The sequence below is a fragment of the Rhinoraja longicauda genome, chromosome 7 (genome assembly GCF_053455715.1).
Source record: "Rhinoraja longicauda isolate Sanriku21f chromosome 7, sRhiLon1.1, whole genome shotgun sequence".
NCBI classification, from domain to species: Eukaryota; Metazoa; Chordata; class Chondrichthyes; order Rajiformes; family Arhynchobatidae; genus Rhinoraja; species Rhinoraja longicauda.
Window position 1 is genome coordinate 63,756,579 of NC_135959.1, and position 23,346 is coordinate 63,779,924.

General features: G+C 43.7%; 1 protein-coding gene across 1 annotated transcript in view; it reads right to left on the reverse strand.

Annotated features, from left to right (window-relative positions):
* cnmd (chondromodulin) overlaps positions 1–6,584 on the reverse strand; it is a 47,563-nt gene extending 40,979 nt beyond the window's left edge. Inside the window, exons 1-2 of the mRNA XM_078403146.1 lie at positions 6,453–6,584; positions 5,735–5,872 (exon numbers count right to left, since the gene is read on the reverse strand). Coding sequence (XP_078259272.1) covers positions 5,735–5,872; positions 6,453–6,524 — 210 coding nt within the window. The 5' untranslated portion in view covers positions 6,525–6,584. The remainder of the gene's footprint in view (positions 1–5,734; positions 5,873–6,452) is intronic.
* Between the last annotated feature and the right edge of the window lie 16,762 nt (positions 6,585–23,346).

The window sequence follows — 23,346 nt, forward strand, 5'->3', positions numbered from 1 at the left end:
ATGGGTGGGGAGTAGCTGGGGCCACCTGGTTAAAAGAGGGCAAAGGGGAAGACCCAGTGGAACCACCATTGGTGGAACCACCATTGAGGTTCCCTGTAGGAGGAGTGGAGCAGTAGTATTCAACTACGGTAAGCATAGCATCCAATCATTTTGCAAAACATTCCCTTATGCCTCCCCCCCTCCCTCGTGCAGGATGAGGTGGAACCGGCTGGGGTTAGCAACAGCTACCCTGGTGGAGATGCGAAGGGATGGAAAATAGACAGAGCGGTATTTCAATATTACCTTGATGTTGCCAGGGCCTGAGGGCCTGAGCTGTAGGGAGAGGTTGGACAGGCCAGAACTGTATTCCTTGGAGTGTAGGAGGATGAGAGGCGATCTTATAGAGGTGTATAAGTTGATGAGCAGACAAAGATAGGGTAGATGCACAGAGTCTTTTACACGGAGTAAGGAAATCAAGAACCAGAGGGCATAGGTTTAAGGTGAGAGGGGAAAGATTTAACATGAATCAGAGCAATTTCTTCACACAGAGGGTGATGGGTATGTGGAATGAGCTGCCGGAGGAAGTAGTTGAGGCAGAAACTATAACAACATTTACAAGACATTTGGACAGGTACATGGATAGGGGAGGTTTAAAGGAATATGGGCCAGGCACAGGCAGGCAAGTCTAGTGTAGATGGGGGACTTTGTTTGGCATGGTAAAGCTGGGCCAAAGGGCCTGTTTCAGTGCTATATGATGCTATGACATGCGCGGATGATGGGAATACCCATCTGATTAGGCAGTCTGTGCCCGAATCCACTGACGGACATTATTAGAGTCATAGAGTCCATAGAGTCCTACAGCACAGAAAGAGGCCCTTCGGCCCATCGTGTCCGTGCCGCCCGTTACAAAATTCTCATAACTAATTCCTTTTCTCATCTCACTTTCCCAAAATTTCTTCTGATTTCCTTGTCATACCCAGTCTAAACATGCACCTCTCATCTTCCCTACCTTTCCTCACCATTGAGTGGCTTTCATGTTTTTCTCATTTCATTCAGCTTGGAATTGCAAATTGGCTGGCAGAAACAGGAGCAAGAAGAGAGTATACCACGCACCTCCATCTGATCTAACATCAGAGCCATCAGTTCAGTGCGGACACATCTCAAGTAGTATTCAAGAGGGGAGAGTGTGACAACAGGAACCACACCTTAAACTTGCAGATCCACCGGAAGGGTGGCGCCTCACAGCACCAGAGACCCAGGTTCGATCCTGAATATAAGGTACTGTGCACGGAGTTTGCACATTCTCCCTTTGATCCTGCATGAGTTTTCTCTGGGATTTCCGGTTTCCTCCCACGCTCCAAAGACGTAGGTTTTTGTAGGCTAATTGACTTGGTGAAATTTTAAATTGTCCTAGCGTGTGTAGGGTAGTATTAGTGTGCGGGGATTGCTGGTTGGCATGGACTCGGTGGGCCAAAGGGCCTGTTTCCGCGTTGTATCTCTAAACTAAACGAAAACTAAACTAAAATCGGTCCTCAAGTGGAAGGAAGACATGACAAAGAGGACCATGTGTGTCTCTGATCAACACTGGGATAATTTACTATTGGAGGTGAGAGAAATATGGATGTGTAGATGATCTCAAGACCACCTTGGAGCAACTCTATTGTAAGGTCCAGGTGCAACCAAGCACATTAATACATGAGTAAGCCTGCACCTCCTCATATAGATAGATAGCTCTTGCAATCAGCGCCTGGACCATTTACAATATGCTTATTCATTGTAGACAATAAAATCACAATCAATTGACACCAATCATGCTTTGCAAGGGGGTTGTTACTGCATGCAACAAATGGACTCCAAGCACTGCAAATTCCAGAAGCATATTAAACAAATAAACAATTCTGGATCTTGATTTTCAATCCCATTTTAGATAAGCTTCCATCACACAGCACAAACCCTGTTGTGTTATGTTGTAGAATTTGATAGTTTGCTGTGTTAACAAAGATATCACTCCACATTTAATGGGCATCGTCGTCAAAGCCTGGATTTATTGCCCACTTGTGATCTTCATGAGGCAGTGTATGTTGGCATGTTGGCAAGGGATCAGAAAGTAGACACAAAAAGCTGGAGTATCTCAGCGGGACAGGCAGCATCTCTGGAGAGAAGGAATGGGCAACGTTTGGGTCTCGGCCATCTGTCTGAAGAAGGGTCTCGACCTGAAACGTCACCCATTATTTCTCTCCAGAGATGATGCCTGTCCCGCTGAGTTACTCCAGCATTTTGTATCTATCTTTGGTTTAAACCAGCATCTGCAGTTCCTTCCTACACATTTTGGCAAGGGACCAGCCAGCAGAGCAGGTAAGTTGGGCATCCCTTCTGTAAAGAACATTAATGATCCAGTTGGCTTTCCTGCATCAACCAAATGGTTTCTTTTCTGATTTTATCTTTTCATTTTAATAATTCATTGAAACTCATTTCATCTCTTCAAAATGCTTCAGTAAAATTTGAATGGCACGACAAGAAACTAAATGGATCTAAAATGACAAGTTTAGGATATACTACATGGGTGAAGGAATTGATTGTAGGGTAGAGGGATGCCAGTTTTGTACAACTTTCCCCACGGCAAAATTATTTCATGCATTTGGTCAATATTTCACAATAGAGCAGGTTGCAGAAGCTTAAAAGACACAAAGACCTATCATCTACAAACCCCCACCATCCCGGGGCTATTGGAAGAGGCCATTTGGCTGTGGATTGTGGAAGAGGTGTGGGAAATCAAGGCGATAGAGAAGATTGTGAGATTAGGTTGGATAGAGTGAACCTATGAGAGGGTTAGTGAAACAAGGTGCAACAGGTGAGGGTGAAGGGTGTTGGTGACATGTGATTAGTTAACACAGAAAGATTTACACCCTACAGGAATCACTGTGAAATGTTGTCAAAGTAAACGCTTCTTCAAACGTCGGGGAAAGGAAAGTATAAAGAACAAATAAACTGTAAGGAGAAAGTTTGAGCTGGTGCTGAGGCCAAAGATTTGGAGTTGATTTTCAGCTAGGTGACACACTGACTGAGCATTGGGTATCGACAATGAACCATTCCTCATTTTCCTTGATCAGCGTCTCCTTTGATCTGTTTCCGCACCTTTCCCTTCCATGTCTTTGTGTCTCCCTCACCTGAAGTCTCCTAGTCTGAAGCAAGGTCTCGACCTGAAACGTCACCCATTCCTTCTCTCCAGAGATGCTGCCTGTCCCGCTGAGTTACTCCAGCATTTTGTGTCGAGCGTCTCAATACATTGGTGGCGGGAACTGTCCCCAAGTGGCCGATGGGCGATCGTTTTATTGTAGTTTTTATTGACAGCTGCTTTACTTTCCAACAGGAAAAGACAATAGACAATAGGTGCAGGAGTAGGCCATTTGGCCCTTCGAGCCAGCACCGCCATTCAATGTGATCATGGCTGATCATTCTCAATTAGTACCCCATTCCTGCCTTCTCCCCATACCCCCTGACTCCGCTATCCTTAAGAGCTCTATCCAGCTCTCTCTTGAAAGCATTCAGAGAATTGGCCACCACTGCCTTCTGAGGCAGAGAATTCCACAGATTTACAACTCTCTGACTGAAAAAGTTTTTCCTCATCTCCGTTCTAAATGGCCTACCCCTTATTCTTAAACTGTGGCCCCTGGTTCTGGACTCCCCCAACATTGGGAACATGTTTCCTGCCTCTAATGTGTCCAACCCCTTAATAATCTTATATGTTTCGAAAAGGATGGAGACAATTGGAAAATGAGCCTCTTTTTGTTGCAGGCAAAAATCCAAAAGCCTCCATTTCCAGTTCTTTGGGTTTTTAACTTGGACCCTGTCTCCCACGGTGCAGGAGGGATGGATAGCCATGTAGTTTCGTTTAATATATTTAACCAGCAAAAGAATAGAAAATAGCCGTTCTCAAGATCTCAGAACCATTCAGCCTGCACGCAGTGAAAATTCCAGCCTGGCAGATTTTTTCTGGCGGACCAACATAGCAGCCTCTCTGATCAGTGGAATTCCACAGTATAAGGACGACCTTGTCCTAAACTGGAGACCTGGATTCCTCTCTCGGAAAATCGGCAGCCTTGGCTCCAAAGAACCTTTTTAGCAGCTGGTGAAAAATCCCACGTTTACTTTCAATGACCAAATTCGGGTGCAGGGAGTTGTAGGAAGGGATGGCAAGGGGGGGAGGGGGGATTTTAGGGTTGGTGGGCAGAAGGGTTTATCATTTAACCCCAATATTTGGGGATTGAAGAAGAGACAATCTGGAAAGTTGGTTTGGGTAAAGTTACTCCAGAACTACACCTCACAGTTTATGAACAGGGGAGACCACTGTGTAGGAAGGAACTGCAGATGCTGGTTTAAACCGAAGATAGACACAAAGTGCTGGAGTAACTCAGCGGGACAGGCAGCATCTCTGGAGAGAAGGAATGGGTGGCGTTTCGGGTCGAGACCCTTCTTCAGACTGTCCACTGTCTTCCCTTCATTGCCGTCTGGACATCGATTCGATTCAATGTATTAGAAAATAACTGCAGATGCTGGTACAAATCCAAGGTATTTATTCACAAAATGCTGGAGTAACTCAGCAGGTCAGGCAGCATCTCAGGAGAGAAGGGAACGTCACCCATTCCTTCTCTCCCGAGATGCTGCCTGACCTGCTGAGTTACTCCAGCATTTTGTGAATAAATGCCTTCGATTCAATGTATTTATTTCTTTATTATAAAAGTTTACCTCTTGGCATTGCTGTATATTAATGCACGGCTAAACGTTAGTCGACATTCTTCACTGGTGTGAATCCCCCCCCTGGCGATGATATTAATTGAACCTAGCTGGGATTGCTGTCAAAACTTCTAACCCATTCGCTGTTGGAACAGTATCACTGGGACCCGGGCCCGGCGCTGTGTAAACACTCAAGAGGGGCAAGGCAAGGCAAGGCAGTGTGGCTCAGCTAGTGTGAGTGGGGAATGTCATACACCAGCCGGCCCCGGTGCAGCCGAGAGACCATAGTGATTTCACACACTGCCTGCTCGCTGGCATTGCACCCAGCTCTCCGTCTCCGTTGCCATTGATTCCATCTACATGCTTGAGAAAAACATAATCAAGGACTATTTATACCCTGGTCATCCCCTCTCCCATCGGGCAGAAGATGTAAAAGCTTTAAAGTAAACACAACCAGATTCAGGAACAGCTGCTTCTTTGCCCTTATCAGACTACTGAATGGTCTTATCTCATTACACCTCTTCAACATTTTTGTGTCTGCAATTAGACAATAGACAATAGACAATAGGTGCAGGAGGAGGCCATTCAGCCCTTCGAGCCAGCACCGCCATTCAATGTGATCATGGCTGATCATTCTCAATCAGTACCCCGTTCCTGCCTTCTCCCCATACCCCCTGACTCCACTATCCTTAAGAGCTCTATCTAGCTCTCTCTTGAATGCATTCAGAGAATTGGCCTCCACTGCCTTCTGAGGCAGAGAATTCCACAGATTCACAACTCTCTGACTGAAAAAAGTTTTTCCTCATCTCAGTTCTAAATGGCCTACCCCTTATTCTTAAACTGTGGCCCCCGGTTCTGGACTCCCCCAACATTGGGAACATGTTTCCTGCCTCTAACGTGTCCAACCCCTTAATAATCTTATACGTTTCGATAAGATCCCCTCTCATCCTTCTAAATTCCAGTGTATACAAGCCTAGTCGCTCCAGTGAACAGTGTGTTACAAAGCAATACCCCTGCTTACATTTTTGTCACTGATCTTCCAGAAGTAAAAAGCACCAATCGCTCCCAGGACGAGCAGGACGGAGCCGGTGATGAGAACCGTGGCGCCGATCCTCAGTAGGCGACCGCTGCCAGCCGGCTTGACAGCCACGGCGTAAGCCTTGAACACAGAGAGAGAGAGAGAGGGAGAGAGAGATAGAGAGGGAGGGGAATCAACTTCAACGCCGGGCACTTCAACCCATGGACCCGCCGCCCAGCTCCCGTGCAATGATGGCACAAACTTCACTCTGGAAACACGGGGTTGCATGTAGTTTGGCCGTAAGAAATGAACACACACACACACACACACACACACAGTTTCCCACAACTAATCCTGCACAACTCATCACAACCTGCCGGGTGAAACGGTGTGTGTGTGTGTGTGTGTGTGTGTTATGCCGGACCCAGTAATTCACTGCTACTTCTGATCTCCAGAATTATTACTTCACATTGAATTCTATTTTAAGACCTTTGTGGGACTTTTAAATACACACACATTAAATACACACACACTTGTAATATAAAACTAGACTGCAACCTATGTCCAATCAGTATAAAAAAAACTTAGGATTTACACTTTCTGACACTTTATCTACTCTTTGAAAGTTTGTTTAGAAATGGGTCTCCACGTTATCTAAAGGTCACAGGGATTGAAGCGCTGAAGAGTTGTTTTTTTTTGCTCTCTTTCCTAATGTACTTACGGGCGGTAGGCATTGCTCCACGTCAGCTGGTCCTGCCAGGGCTATGGGCACTTTTTCTGAAGTTTCTGCCATGGTGTCTGTGCTCCACTGACTCAGCTCTGTGTGAAAGTCCAGTCTCTGCCGCCGTGGGCAGCGACGTGACCCGAATATCTAATGATCTTTGCCTCACCCCACTGCCTCCTTGATCCACACACACACACACACACACCTCACATTCCCTTTCACGTCACCCCTTCCTGGAAATCTTCACTGGTTTAAGAATTTGATGAGTCGATTTTATTCTGACTTTAAGTACTTTAAGAGAGTTTAAATATTACACGTTTGATAAATCAGCACTTATAATGCCTGACATCCAATGTGAAATTAATGCAACATTAAAAAAATGTAAATTTGATGCTAGAAAATGCTGAATGTTGAATGAAGAATGTCTTTTTTTTTGCTGACAATGTTGTAGAGTCTCATTTAGTAAAGATGTACCCAGTAGCATCTGTGTGGCAGATAATTCATCAGAACTGAGAAAGTGTCCAGATCAATTTCCCTCCTGGGATAACGTTCTATCGTATTGTATCGTACTATATCATTATTGTATATCTATATTTTCTCTCCCTGGCCATTCCAGTAGGACAACAACAAGAATGGTTCAAGATGATTTGTAATATCTAATGCCCAGGCTACTGCTACTGTTACCATTGGAGAAATGGGGATCATCATTGAAGTGTTATAGGAAAAAAAACTGCAGATGCTGGTTTATATCGAAGGTAGACACAAAATGCTGGAGTATCTCAGCGGGTCAGGCAGCATCTCGGGAGAGAAGGGATGGGTGACGTTTTGGGTTGAGACCCTTCTTCAGACTCAGAAGAAGGGACTCGACCCGAAACGTCATCCATTCCTTCTCTCCCGAGATGCTGCCTGACCCGCTGAGATACTCCAGCATTTCGTGTCTACCATTGAAATGTTATATCCTGATTTGAGCTCTGGGGAAAATTATCCTCAGTCCATCCAATATTGTACATTAGTATGGTACAAGAAATAAAACTAATCTGGACTGCTATTTCTCAGAAACTGTAATGACAGTGAATTATGTAAAGGCTTCTACGAATGAATAATTTGCTCATTTAAGTACCAGCATTTACACTTAAAAACAGAGCTGACAGGAGGGATGTCCTGTACAGCTCTGTGTGAAAGTCCAGTCTCTGCCGCCGTGGGCAGCGACGTGACCCGAATGTCTAATGATCTTTGCCTCACCCCACTGCCTCCTTGATTCACACGCACACACACCTCACATTCCCTTTCACGTCACCCCTTCCTGGAAATCTTCACTGGTTTAAGAATTTGATGAGTCGTACAACCATACAAATGCCAGCACTGACACCCCTTCCAACAAAAGTAAGGGCGAGGAAAAGACTAATTTACAGTGCTCAGCAGAATTACTCTTGAATTAGCAATTGAAGGCTGTAGGTTCAACTTCCAAACCAGAAGTGTGTGAGCACCAGTGCATTACTCTGGTGATTCTGCATTGTCAGAGAAGTTGACTTTTGTTTGCGATGTTACACTGAATTGATCTCCCTGGTGAATTCAAAGTTTGTTTTACTATGATTGAAAGAAGTGCAGGCTCTTGTTAGCAAACATATATTTTCTAGCCAATTCCTAAAGTGAGTAGCATAGCCTTTTTGTATCATTGCTATTCATAAGATCTTGTTTTGCACACATAACTGCTGTGATTCTTATGCCACAACAAAGTCATAGAGTCATAGAGTGCTACAGTTTGGAAACAGGTCCTTCAGCCCAACTTGCCCACACCGGCCAATATATCGGCCACACCGGCTACACTAGTCCCACCTGCCTGTACTTGGTCGATATCACTCCAAACCTGTCATATCCATGTATCTGTTTCTTAAATGTTGGGATAGTCCCAGCCTCAACTACCTCATCTGGCAGGTTTTCACCCTTTGTGTGAAAAAGGCACCCCTCAGATTCCTATTAAATCTTTTCCCCTTCACCTTGAACCTATGTCCTCTGGTCCTCGATTCCCCTACTCTGGGCAAGAGACTCTGTGCATCTACCTGATCTATTCCTCTCATGATTTTATACACCTCTATAAGATCACCCCTCATCCTCCTGCTCTCCAAGGAATAGAGACCCAGCCTACTCAACCTCTCCCTATAGCTCACACCCTCCATTCCTGGCAACATCCTCGTAAATCTGCTCTGAACCCTTTCAAGCTTAACAATATCTTTCCTATAACATGGTGCCCAGAACTGAACACAATATTCTAAATGCGGTCTCATCAACGTCTTATACAACTACAACATGACCTCCCAACTTCTATACACTATACTCTGACTGATGAAGGCCAATGTGCCAAAAGCCTTTTTGACCACCTTATCTACCTGCGACTCGACATTCAAGGAACCATGCACCTGCACTCCTAGATCCCTCTGCTCTACAACACTCCCCAGAGGCCTACCATTCACTGTGTAGGTCCTGCCCTTATTAGACATCCCAAAAGCAACACCTCACACTTCTCTGTATTAAGTTCCATCAACCATTCCTCAGCCCACCTGGCCAATTGTTCCAGATCCTGGTGCAATCTTTCACAACCATTTTCACTAACTGCAAAACCACCCACTTTTGTATCATCAGCAAACTTGCTAATCTTGCCCTGCGTGTTCTCATCCAAATCATTGATGTAGATGACAAACAGTAACGGGCCCAGCACCGAACCCTGAAGCACACCATTAGTTACAGCCCTCCAGTCCGAGAAGTTACCTTCCACCATCACCCTCTGCTTCCTTCCATGGAGCCAATTTGCTATCCATTCAGCTGTCTCTCCTTGGATCCCAAGCGATCTACCATGCAGAACCTTCGTCAAATGCCTTACTGAAATCCATGAAACATCGAACGTTTTGGTCACGTCTTCAAAAAACAATCAGTTTTAGTATTTCAACTACTTCAATAACGTGCAAGCAATTTGAACTTGTCTGAAACCATTAAACTCACTTTAAATGCAACAGTTTTATCTGCTTATAATCCATTTTTCTTTACTTTTAATTGTAGGACCATGTCAAATTTCAATCTGACAGACACAAAGTGCTGGAGGAACTCAACGCAAATCTGGAAAATATGGATAGGTGACATTTCGGGTCGAGACCGTTCTTCAGTCTCTGAAGATGGCTCTCTACCTGAAATGTCACCAATCCATGTACTTCAGAGATGCTCCCTGATCTGCTAAGTTACTCCAGCACTTTGTGTACTTTTGTGTATTAACCAGCTCCTGAAGTTTTTTGTTTCTACCTTTCCTCAAATTTCAGCTTGTTATCTTTCACTGGTTAAGCACACAGCATTCATTTAAACAGCAACAGGGGGAAAAATATCTTGGGCTGCTAAACATAACTCAATTTAAATGATACATAATATCAATAATGTACCATTCAGACACATGGGCCAGGATGCTGACTGATTTGTGGCAGACCTTTGTTATCTTGAATATCAGAACCCTGCATTAATCTCCCCTGATTTTCATGAAATTGCTTCATTTGTATATTAAGGCTTGTTAAACCTGCCACAGGGAGTTAAGTTCAGTTGGTAAAGACGTACAGGTTAGTAGGTTAATTGGCTTGGTAAAACTGTAAATTGTCCCTCGTGTGTGTAGAATAGTGTTAATGTGTGGGGATCACTGGTCAGCGCGGACGGTGGGCCGAAGGGCCTGTTTCAGTGCTGTATCTCTGAACTAAACTAAACTAAACTATACCTAAAAATGTGCCGTGCCAGAGTAAATAATGGCAACCACTTAACGTCTCACCTGTTTAAGATCAACAATATTTTGCTCTGCATGTTTCTGGAATTACAGAATGGAAATGGTGCAACACACTTGAGAGAAAGAGAAAAATGTACAAAGAATAAGTAAAATAAAATGTATGTTTGTAACATCTTCAATAACAATAAAATCTGATGCAAGCATTGATGTGGAGTTCCAGAGAGGTTGACTGGCAGTTTAACAACGCTTATCATGTTGTGGAAAGGTACTTAGACTTGAAAAGACTTGATTTACCTTCAGGAGAATGTCTTTCATATTTATAATTCAAGTATAGGGATTTCCTTGTCGATCAGTGCATTTGAATGGGAAGACAGCAAGGATTTGAAGTTTTCACTGAGCTAATGACAGATTAATGAATCTCAAAAATCACTTTTGCATTTCCTCATTTAATCATGCACCTATTAACATCAATCAAAATTAATTGTGAAAGCAGAACGCGATGATCACTTGCTACCCTTTGTACATTAACATAAACAAGCAATGACTAATTCCTTCAGGTCGAGAATTGTCAAGTTTTGATCTTTTTCCCATTCCCTGTAGTCCATGCCCCAGGTGCAGCATGTTTCTAATGCTCTTACCAAGTTCTACAAATGCACCGTAGAAGGCATCCTTTTGTGATGTATCACAACCTGGCTTGGCAACAGCCAGGAACAATTCCACAAGATATTACAAAGTTGTGGATGTAGTGCTATCCATCACACAAACAAACCCCCTGCCATTGATTCCATCTATATGCTTGACACTGCTTGAGAAAAACATAATCAAGGACTATTTATACCCCGATCATTCCCTCTCCCATCGGGCAGAAGATGTAAAAGCTTTAAAGTAAACACAACCAGATTCAGGAACAGGTTCTTCTTTGCCCTTAGCAGGCTACTGAATGGTCCTATCTCATTACACCTCTTGAACATTTTCGTGTCTGCAATTAGACAATAGACAATAGACAATAGGTGCAGGAGGAGGCCATTCGGCCCTTCGAGCCAGCACCACCATTCAATGTGATCATGGCTGATCATTCTCAATCAGTACCCCGTTCCTGCCTTCTCCCCATACCCCCTGACTCCGCTATCCTTAAGAGCTCTATCTAGCTCTCTCTTGTCTCTGTAGATGTAACACTATAACCCTGTAACATTATATTCTGCACTCCAGTATTTTTCTCTTTCTCAAACCTGTTGTACTTGCATATGGCTGGATTGTATTCATATACAGTACAATTTGACTGGATAGCATACATACAAATTTATTTACTGCACCAGGAGCCGAGTGTTTAATTGTCATATATTGTTGATAATGGAGCAAAAAAAATCTTACTCACTGCAGTTAGTGGGAGAGTCTAAGACCAGAGGGCACAGCCTCAGAATAAAAGGACGTACCTTTAGAAAGAAGGTGAGGAGGAATTTCTTTAGCCAGAGCGTGGAGAATGTGTGGAATTCATTGCCACAGACGTCTGTGGAGGCCAAGTCATTGGGTATTTTTAAAGTGGGGATTGATAGGTTCTTGATTAGTTCGGGTGTCAAAGGTTATGGGGAGAAGGTCGGAGAATGGGGTTGAAAGAGCAAGATAGATTTGCCATGATTGGATGGTGGAGTAGACTCGATGAGCCAATGGCCTAGTTCTGCTCCAATGACATGAACTACAAACTTAAAAGACTCATAAATGCAAGAACACGCCGGTAATATATAATAAACAATAATGCAATAAATTAATAGCCATAATACTGGGTGACCATAACGTTGCAAAAAAAACCCCAAGTCTGCAATGCAACAAAAGATTCAATCCCGAGATTATAGATACCATGGTCAGTGTTGTGCAGTGTTCAAGAACCTGATGGTTGCTGGGGAAAGGTTCTTCTACCTTGTGGTCATCATTAACAGGTTCCTGTACCTTCTTGCCAATGATAGCAGTGAGATGAGACCATGGGCATGACCATGATGTGGGTCTTTGATGATATTGGCTGCTCTTTTGAGACATGACCTCCTACAAATGCCTTTGTTGGTGGCGAGGCGAGGCCAATACCTGGACTGAGCAATATCTATCATGCTCTGTAATCTCCTTCTTTCTTGGACGTTCGAGTTGCCAAACCGGGCTGTGATGCAACCAGTTAGTATGCTCCCTAACACATACCTGCAGAGGTTCAATAGAATATTCAACAACATACTGAATTTCCTTCAATCTTGTAAGGGCGTTGAGGCATTAATGAACAAGCTTTAGGAAATATGCATAGGAAAATAACTGCAGATGCTGGTACAAATCGAAGGACAAGGAGAGACATGTATGTCGAAGAACCTGAAGCTGTTCACTTCTCTCCATCACTGACCCATCGATGAAGAAAGGTTGTATAAGAAAATAACTGCAGATGCTGGTACAAATCGAAGGTATTTATTCACAAAATGCTGGAGTAACTCAGCAGGTCAGGCAGTCTGAAGAAGGGTCTCGACCCGAAACATCACCCATTCCTTCTCTCCCGAGATGCTGCCTGACCTGCTGAGTTACTCCAGCATTTTGTGAATAAATACCTTCGATGAAGAAAGGTTCATGGATCCCCGATTTTCCCCTTCTGAAGTCAACACTCAGCTCCTTTGCCTTACTAACGTTGAGAGCAACGTTTTTTGTTCTGCAACAAGATTGTTGTTCTGCCACCATTCAGATTTTCAATCTCCCTCCTGTCCTTTGACTCATCGTTACCTGTTATTCATCCATCCACAGTTGTATCGTCTGTGAGTTTAAAGATGGCATTGGAACTGTGTTTGACCACACAGTCATGAATGTGGAGAGAGTAGAGTAGGGGACTGAGCACATGGCCTTGACATACTCCTGTGTTGATGGCTATTGAGGAACAAGTGTTATTGCCAATTCATACTCATTGTGGTCTGCCAATGAGGAAGTCAAGATCTAATTACATAAGGTTATGCAGAGACCTAGTTCTCTGAGTTTGATGATAAGTTTGAAAGGAATGATAGTGTTCAACACCAAGCTGTCGTTGATGAACACCAGCCTAAATAATGTAGAACACAAAGTGCTGGAGTAACTCAGCGGCATCTCTGGAGGGCATCCTCACCAGACTCAATAAGGGTCTCGACCCAAAATGTTGCCAATCCATGTCCTCCAGAGATGCTTGCTACCTGACCCATTGAGTTACTCTGGTATTTAATGTTTTGTGCAAATTTCGAAAATCTGCAATACCTTGTTACCAGCCTGACATACATATTCTTATTGTCCAAATGGTCCAGTACAGAGTTGAGAGCCAGCAAGATCGCATCCCTTGTTGATCTGCAGTAAGTGCTACAACAGTCCAGGTTCTTGCTAAGGCAGGAGTTGATGTGCGCCATAACCACCTTCTCAAAGCACTTCATTATCATGATCCTTGTTGAGGTATGTCATCCTACTATTCTTGGACACAGGTACCATTGATGCTCTTTTAAAGCAGTTGAAAACCAAAGTCCTTAGTAATGAGAGGTCGAAGATGTCCCTAAAAACACCAGCCAGTTGGTCTGTACAGGATTTAAGAATGCAGCATGTACACCATTGGGACCGGGTTTTCTGCAGCATCGCTGTCTTTTAGTTTAGTTTACAGATACAGGCCCACCAAGTCCGCACCGACCGACAATCCCCATGCTCTAGCACTATCCTGCACACACTAGGGACAATTTACATTTTACCAAGCCAATTAACCTACAAACCTGTTCGTCTTTGGAGTGTGGGAGGAAACCGGAGTTTCTGGAGAAAACCCACGCAGGTCATGGGGAGAACATACAAACTCCGTGCAGACAGCACCTGGAGTCAGGATCGACCCTGGATCTCTGGCGATGTAAGGCAACTCTACTGCTGCGCCGCAATGCCAATTGAACTACCACTTGTTTTTGCCTGTTTGGGAAGGATGGTGGGAAGCCCTGCCACAACTGCCAGATGTCCATCTGATCCTCCAATTTTAACCAAAAGTGTCTCTTTGCTTTGCTGACAGCACTATCTACAGTAAGTCATACCTGGACTTCCTATATGGCCCAGTATCTCCAGAATTAATTGCCAGAGATCTGTTCCTCAGTAGATTTCAGACCTTTTGGTTCATCCAAGGCTTCTGGCTTGGCAACACTTGGATTTATCTAGGTACTTGTGACATGATAAACCAATACCAATACATGAGTGAAACACATCATAAATAATTGCATTTCTCAGTCAGAGTAGAGTGATTGCCACATATAGTTAATGATAATGAAATCTGGATAATGATATCACAGAAGTGAGTACTGTGATGGTCTAATTTCTATAACATAATCTACTTCATTTTAGCCTTCCAACTTGTTAAGTTCCAATGAGAGCAGCTGATCCTGTTTACCCCTGGCTCTGTGTTTGGTGGTTGTGAACTCAAACCCAATTCCAGAATCTGTTTCAATCTAGTACTGAGTGAATATACATTGCCAGAGGTCTTTGGAGTGTGGGACCAACTCCCCCTCCCATTCCCAGTCTGACCTTTCTGTATTGGGCCTCCTCCAGTGCCATAGTGAGGCCCACCGGAAATTGGAGGAACAGCACCTCATATTTCGCCTGGGCAGCTTGCAGCCCAATGGTATCAACATCGACTTCTCCCACTTTAGATAGTTCCTCTGTCCCTCTCTTCCCCTCCCCCTTCCCAGATCTCCCTCTATCTTCCTGTCTCCACCTATATCCTTCCTTTGTCCCGCCCCCCTGACATCAGTCTGAAGAAGGGTCTCGACCCGAAACGTCACCCATTCCTTCTCTCCTGAGATGCTGCCTGACTGCTGAGTCACTCCAGCATTTTGTGAATAAATACATTGTCAGAGGAATCATCTTTCTGCTTGGATTTTTCAACATGTAGTTTGCCTTTGGTGAGTGTTGCATTATTCCTTACCATCCAAGTCAATGCCAGTGCTAATGCTGGAGCTTGGATTGAGAAATGCAATATATATATAATAATATATATAATACACCAGGAGTATATATACACATATAGACTAGATCTGGAATGAGGTCTTTCACAGTGATGTGAAATGACATTGCACCTACAGGACATAATATATATAATTCAGTATATATACAGTATATATTTATGAATTATATATATTAAGTAGCTGCGTGATCATTTTACATCACAGAGAAAGACCTCATTGTACATCTAGTCTAGGTGACAAAATGGTGCATTTGTAACCAAGGCTTGATCCTAACTCTAAGTGCTGTCTTTGTGAAGTTTATATATTCTTCCTGAGACTGTTTTGGTTTCTGGAAGGCGCTCTGATTTATTTCCAAATCTCGAAGACATGCTAGCATATTATTTGGCTACTGCAACTTCTATTTGTGTCGTGATAAGTAAATTAGTGGTGACATTTCCTCCCTGCCACCCACGCTGCATGTTTGGACTCACGAAATCCAATGGGGCAGCTTGAACCTGCAGGCTTCCCAACTCTTTATTCCAAGAATTAACCTGCTGAGCCTGTGCCAGGTTAAACCTAGCGTTAGAACAGTGGCCTGGTTCAGCTGAAGGAGAAATCCACTGTCCTAAGTCTGAAGAAGCACCCCAACTCCAAAGGTCGCCTACTATTCCCTCCTCAGAAAAAGACACAAAGTGCTGGAGTAATTCAGCGGGTCAGGCAGTATCTCCGCAGCCTTTAATAAGATCCCACCACGAGTCACATCTTCCCATCCCCACCTATTTCCTTACCTTCTGCAACTCCTTGGTTTATTCATCCCCTCCCACCCTAACCACCCCCTCACCAGGTACTTTTCCCATGCTACCACAGTAGATGTAACACCTGTCCTTATACTTCCTCCCTCACATCCATCCAGGGACGTCAGCAGTCCTTCCAGGTGAGAGCGAGGTTCACGTGCACCTCCTCTAACCTCATATACTGCATTCAGAGTTCTTGATGTGATCTCCTTTACGTCAACAAGACCAAGCGTGGACGAGTCGACCATTTCGCCAATCACTTGCCCTCGGTGTGCCAAGGCCTGCTAGATCTCCTGGTCACTAACCATTTTAACTCTTCTTCCCATTCCCATACTGGCCTTTCTGACCTGGGTCTCCTTCATTGCCAGAGTGAAGTCCCACTCAAAATAGAGAAACAGCATCTCATATTCCACTTAGGCAGCTTACAACCAGTTGGCATGCACATTCAATTCTGTGATTTTAGGTAACTAACCTACGAAAAACAAACCCCCCCCTCTCCCCCTCTTTTTTCCCCATTCTCATTCTGCCCGTGTTCCACCTGGATTCACACCCCTGCCACCTATATTCCTTTGTCCTGCCCCCACCTCTCTTACAGGCTACCCTCCCCCCCCACCACAACCTGTCTGAAGAAGGGTCCTGACCCAAAATGTCACCTACCCATGTTCTCCAGAGATGCGGTCTGACCTGCTCGGTTACTCTAGCGCTTTTTGTCCTTTTTGTGAACGATCATCTGCATTTCCTTGTGTCTCCCTTCCCTCTTCACAGATCCTTCCTGACAACCTCGAGCTCCTCGAGTTTTTTGATTTTCCTCAAGAAACTGGCATCTCACCAACCCTCTACACTGACCGCCAAATCGATTTATATATTTTGCAAACAAGAGGTCCCAGCACTGATTCCTGCGGAACTCCACCAGTCACAGACCTCCAGCCAGAATGACACCCTTCCACCACAACTCTAAGCCAGTTCTGAATTCAAACTACAAATCCTGATGGGTCCCATGCATCTTTATCTTCTTCATCAGTACGAAGGGAGGCCTTATCAAATGCATCATGACCCCTCTTGGGCCTCCTAAATCCCTGCAAGAAACATGGTTTCAGGCACATTCTCACATTTTAAATTAAACGTTACATTTATAATGTAAATAGTCCCTCTCAGGCAAAAAAGCAAACGTGTGCACATTTATCTAAGGCTTTAAGGCACAAATATAGATGACATGTGTGTAGGAAGGAACTGCAGATGGTGGCTTAAACCGAAGATAGACACAAAATGCTGGAGTAGCTTAGCGGGACAGACAGCATCTCTGGAGAGAAGGAATGGGTGATGTTTCGGGTTGAGACCCTTCTTCAGACATATAGATGACAGTTTGGGTGGGACATTTTGGGGAATTTTGCTTTTCTTGTCCGAGGTTCAGCATCAATTTCATATTCATTCAAATATTCTCCAGAGATGCTCTGACCTGCTGAGTTACTGCAGAACCTTTGTCTCTTTTGTGAACCAGCATCTGTATTTCCTTGTGTCTCCCTTCGCTCTTCAGATCCTTCCTGACCCCTTGAGCTCCTCGAGTTCTTTGATTTTTCTCAAGAAACTGCCATCTCACCAACCCTCTACACTGACCGCCAAATTGATTTATACACAGTATGTCCTTAATGGTCATTCAGAAACCCTTAACGATCTTTAGGCAGGCTGGATATTTCAAATATTACTTGCATCACAAGGAGAACAGAACAGTCAATGAAATACAGGGTATATTTAATGCATTGGATACCCTCAGAAGGTCCAACACAAAAAAACCCACTTCTTCACCCAGAACACTGATATCAAAAGCTATGTATAAGTGATGTCCTTGGCTAATCTTCCAGAGCGTTCCATTAGCAAAACCTGACAGTTCTAGCTCCAAGCCACTTTATAGTCATAGAATCATGGAGCATGGAAACAGCCCATTCCACCAAACCCAAACATGCCAAGATGAATCAGAATTAGCTTTGTTTTAAAATAGCATCCGCACCACAGTATGTGGCCAGCCGTCTGAAGCATTCAGAAGTGTTTTTCCACACAGCAGCCTATCAACAGACATTTTTAAAGAATGAACCTCCCCCCACCAAACAAAATTCAAATAGCCCTTTTACACCCAATTAATTTGGCAACAATACAATCACCTATTTGCGATAGATCGCTTCTCAAACACAATTAGCCGTTAAATTGTTGAAACTGGTGCAAATCACATTGAAGTGCTGATTACAAAAACTAGCCCAGATGCCTGCCATCTTTTTGCACTGTAAGGAGTTTGTACGTTCTCCCCGTGACCTGCGTGGGTTTTCTCCGAGATCTTCGGTTTCCTCCCACACTCCAAAGACGTACAGGTATGTAGGTTAATTGGCTGGGTAAATGTAAAAATTGTCCCTAGTGGGTGTAGGATAGTGTTAATGTGCGGGGATCGCTGGGCGGCACGGACTTGGAGGGCCGAAAAGGCCTGTTTCCGGCTGTATATATATGATATGATATGATATGATATGATTATTTTCCTGTACAATACTGTGACTACAAGGACAAATGCTAAAACCACCAATATCTTACACACAACAATGTGCTTCATCATCTATTAGTTGTGAGACACATACATGTGTTTGCAGAGAAGGTCAACATTCTAAACACTTGGCATTTTGGCCAGGTTTTAATTGCACTTGTATAATTTAATCAAATGACTGGCATCACAGACTCCTTGTTTTCAGGACTAAGACCCACCTTTCCCCAATTCAATTTCTGCCAGTAGCGTAGCATGTACCTTTCCGTGAAGACTACTATACATTAAAGTAGGGGGAAAAAATGCAGATGCTAGTTTAAATCGAAGGTAGACACAAAATGCTGGAGTAACTCAGCGGGCCAGGCAGCATCTCTGGAGAGAAGAAATGGGTGACGTTTCGGGTCGAGACCCTTCTTCAGACTGATGTCAGGAGAGGGGGCCGGTCAAAGATAGGATGTAGTCGGAGACAGGAAGACTAGTGGGAGAACTGGGAAGGGGGAGGGGATAGAGAGGGAAAGCAGGGACTATCTGAAGTTAGAGAAGTCAATGTTCATATCGCTGGGGTGTAAACTACCCAAGCAAAATATGAGCTGCTGTTCCTCCAATTTGCGCTGGGCTTCACTCTGCACCTCCTCCAACCTCATCTATTGTATCTGCTGTTCCAGATGTCAACTTCTCTACACGGTAAATGATGAGAAATATCCATTTAACATGTTGTTCATCTCCTGTGGCTCTGCACGTAGATGACCACATTGATGCCGAGGGGTTCCATTCTCTCCCTTGTTACCCTTTTGCTCTTAATATACTTATTAAAATCTCGCTGGGTTCTCTATCTTATCTGACAAAGCCATCTCATAGTGTCCTTTTGCCAGCCTATGTTTAAACAAACACATAAATCGGTGAGGCATTAAAGGTTATGGTCCTAAAGGGATTAGTGTAGAACAGCATAAAGGTCACAAAGGGGCAAAAGACTTCACAACTCGATGATGACTACTGAGACTAGAATCATAGGCAGAAATATAAGTTGGCCACTATTGAATCCAATGAGAAATTCTTATTTACCTAGAGAGTGTTTAGAATATGTAATATACAATACTTCTGCAAGGAATATTTGAGGCATCTGTTGTACTTCGTGGTCCGGTATCTGTTGTACCTTTGTTGAGACACTGGACGGACCACAAGTACACGTGTTTAAAAGGTTATAATGCTGGAGCTTAAATCCAGGCTGTTTATTCCGTGGCCACCTGGAACCAGAGTGGCCACCTAATCACCTCATTCTCTTATATAGACATTACTACACAGGCAAACAAAGTAGTTCTTGTGAAACAACAATGTAGTCCCTGCAATATCACAACAGCATCCATTGTAAATGTCACAGAGTTACAAAGTGATGCAGCATGGACACGGGCCTTTTATCCCAACCAGACCATGCTAATCATAAACTAAACCATAAACCATTACATCAATTTTAAATTACTCTCTATTTTTATTCTCCCCACATTCTCATCAACCCCTCCCAGATTCCTACATACTAGGAATCATTTATCTGTCAACCTGCACATCTTTGAGTTGTGGAATGCCACATGTTGGCAGGAAGAACATGTAAATTCCTTCCAGAACAGCAGCCTAGGTCAGGATTGAACCTGTGTCTCCAGCAGTCTGAAACAGCAGCTCTACTGGTTGCACCACAACAATATTCCAGAGCAAAGTTGATAAGGGTTAAATGGGATTGAGTGAAGAGTGGGCATAAACCGTGAAAACGATTCTTGGGCCAAGTAACTAGTTCATGTGCTGTATATATTTTGTGGTACTTTGTAATTCATTTCTCTATAGTTTGTAGGCTGTGATTGGCAATACTATGGCTGATGCATTTGTTTCCCATGATGATTAGACTTCAAAGACATGTATTATGTCTGAAGTAGTCTGAGATGTCCCTGAGAGATGGCAATAAAGGTGTTAATATAAATGCAAATTCGTCCAATATTGCTCAGTCTCGGCATATCATAGAGATTGATGGCTTGCCCGCTGGTCAATAAACCTTCACTCCTTCCATTCAAAGCTTTCTATTGCAACTGGTAATAAAGAAAGGTTTATCATTAGGTGCTGTTTGCTTATGTCATATTCAAAGCTCCTATCCTATCTGATTGGATCTATTTTGCCTGATTGGTTTATCCCGATTCCATTAACTTCTGGGAATGCATAAAAACCTGTTTCTATTATGATTTTTTAACCAGATAATTATCTCTATTTGTACAAATACAATGTTGTCTCGACGATAGAATGGAACTCCATGCCCCCATTGTGACCTATTCAAGGTAGCTGGTGAAATAAAATTAAGATGGAGGCCACAGAGCATTGAGTAATCATTGCATCCATCAAAGCAACCAATAATAAACACCACCTGTCCACACGCTGATAGGGTGGTGTAAAGGTCATGGTGGAATTTAATGGCTTTACAAATCCAATGACAAGTTATCCATTAATGTAAATGGGTAACTCGTGCTGAAGATGCTGGTTCTTCCAAAACATTCACATGAGTCTTCTCACAGAGAATTATAGAATCATACAGTGTGGAAACAGGCCCTTCGGCCCAACTTGCCCACACTGACTAACATGTCCCGTCTACACTAGTCCCACCTGCCTGCGTTTGGCCCATATCCCTCTAAATCTTATCACTGTCTCAAATCTCCTTTCACCTCTTCATATTGGTTATCTTCCCTCTAATTCTCAGTCCCAATGTATGGTCTTGATCTGAAGCATCGACTATCCTTTTGCTTCCACTGATGCTGCTAGATCCAGTGAGTTCCAGCAGGTTTTTCTATTGTGCACTGTATTATACGTCAATGATTTCCCAAATTTTGAATCTATTGATCAGTTGCCAAAGATGCAAAACATTTTCACTGTACCTCAGTACACGTTTCAATAAACTACACTAAAACTGAAACTATCCATGTACCTGTCTAACTGTTTCTCCAATGCTGTGATACGTTCTCTCTTCTCTAAGGTTGTTTAAACATGAGTAAATTCTGAATTTTGAAGGAAGACAGAAGTGCTTGACTGACTGGTTAGTCTCGGTTGCACAAGCAAAATGCACAATATAGAAGTGATCATTGGACCCTGTTTCTGAAACTCAATCCCATTGACTTCGATCTTAAGATAATGATACCAGGAGGTTGGAGGCTTTTGAAAAAATACCGAGAATGAGGTGATTTTGTTTGGTAAAATACAATCAATGAAGGTCGTTTCCTCCACAGTTGAATTTTTCTGAGGCTTTCAGAACTCAAATCATATTGAGATGATTTAATTGGTGAAAATAAGCAATAGATAGTAAACTCCATCAACTTTAGAATGGTTAACACCATTGCTTCTGGTGGGATCCCAATTATCTTGCCCCAGGCCATGATTACCCCTCACCATGATCCCTAGTTCACCCCTAGTCCAGACCTTCTGCTACACTCTAGCACAGACTCCCCCTGATCATTCCTGACCAAGACCTTCTGATCTCTATTGGCCCTGATATCCCACTTGCCAATTGCTCAGATGATCCCTGAGTCTGGCTGCCCAATTACCCCTGGTTCTGATCTCCTGTTTGCCGACTGCAGCACTATCGCTGACCCAGATCCCCATCATCCCAAACATCTGATCACCCTTTGCCCTGGGCTCATTTTCACTCCTGTCTTCAACCTCTATCTCCCACCCTGCCATCCCATCAGGCCAATGGGGTCTAGGATAACCAATACCAATGTCGAGGTCCCAGGTCATAGATAGTCCATTGCCAACAGTATACCCCTGCCTCACTCAGCCCTACCCCAACACCAAAACTCAATCTCCATCCCAGAAAGGGTATTTTCCTCTGCACATTCAACCTTGGGCTCCTTTTTTCCCCTCAACAGGGAACTTCTATTCAAATAATCACAGTTACAAAGCACTGGAAAGATCAAAACTACCGAGCAGTTTGCAAACATCAATCAATAACATCAATTTACAGCATTATCATCATTACCCGCAATGCACTTGATTACCCCCACACTCAATCCTCCCCCCCCACATTTCCCCCCTACCACCCCCCCCCCCCAACACTCGCTCTCCAGTTCCCCTACGGCGACCAGCACTGATGGAAAGCCACCTGAGTCTCTGTGGATACCACATGCTCCCACTCCAGGGATACCCAGGCATGGACATAGGCCCGGGAGAGGGGCAAGCAGTCAACTTGGTCAGAGTTGTCAACTGCCCGCTGCCTGGACCCATGAATGGCCATCTTGGCCAGGCCAGCCTTTGGCCTCAGGTGTTATTTGCAACAGTGCCAATGACCAAATCATTTGTAGGCCTGTTCCTCTCTCTATTGATGGTGCCACACCTGTTTCAAGCATTTATTGTGAGGGAGAGAGAGAAATGTGGTTGTGAGACTTAAGGATGACCAACCAATAGCAAGGTAGGGGAACAGCCAGGACTTGTTGGATGCATTCTGAGCAGTACAACATTTCACAGGGAGCCTGGAACAGTAGTTAAGGGCCTGTTTGGAAATGAAACTTGAATGGACTGATTGTCGACTTCTGCCCTCATCAGTATTGTGGGTTGCACATTTATAATTACTTTCACGTGCTTATTCATAACATCCAAAGAGTGCCCATTTTGCCCTTGAAATACAGTTTGTGTCAGCAAGTACTAAAGTATACTTTATTGGACTGATTTTGTAATCTTGCATTATATGTATGCCCCAAACCCATGAATTATTGAGAAAGACCTCACTAATTTGGATCAAATTGGATCAAATTAAAAAAAATCAATGTTTATGCGATTAATATAATTTAGGGGATGAGAATGATCTTATACGATACGATAAAACTTTATTCATCCCGGAAGGGAAATTGGTCTG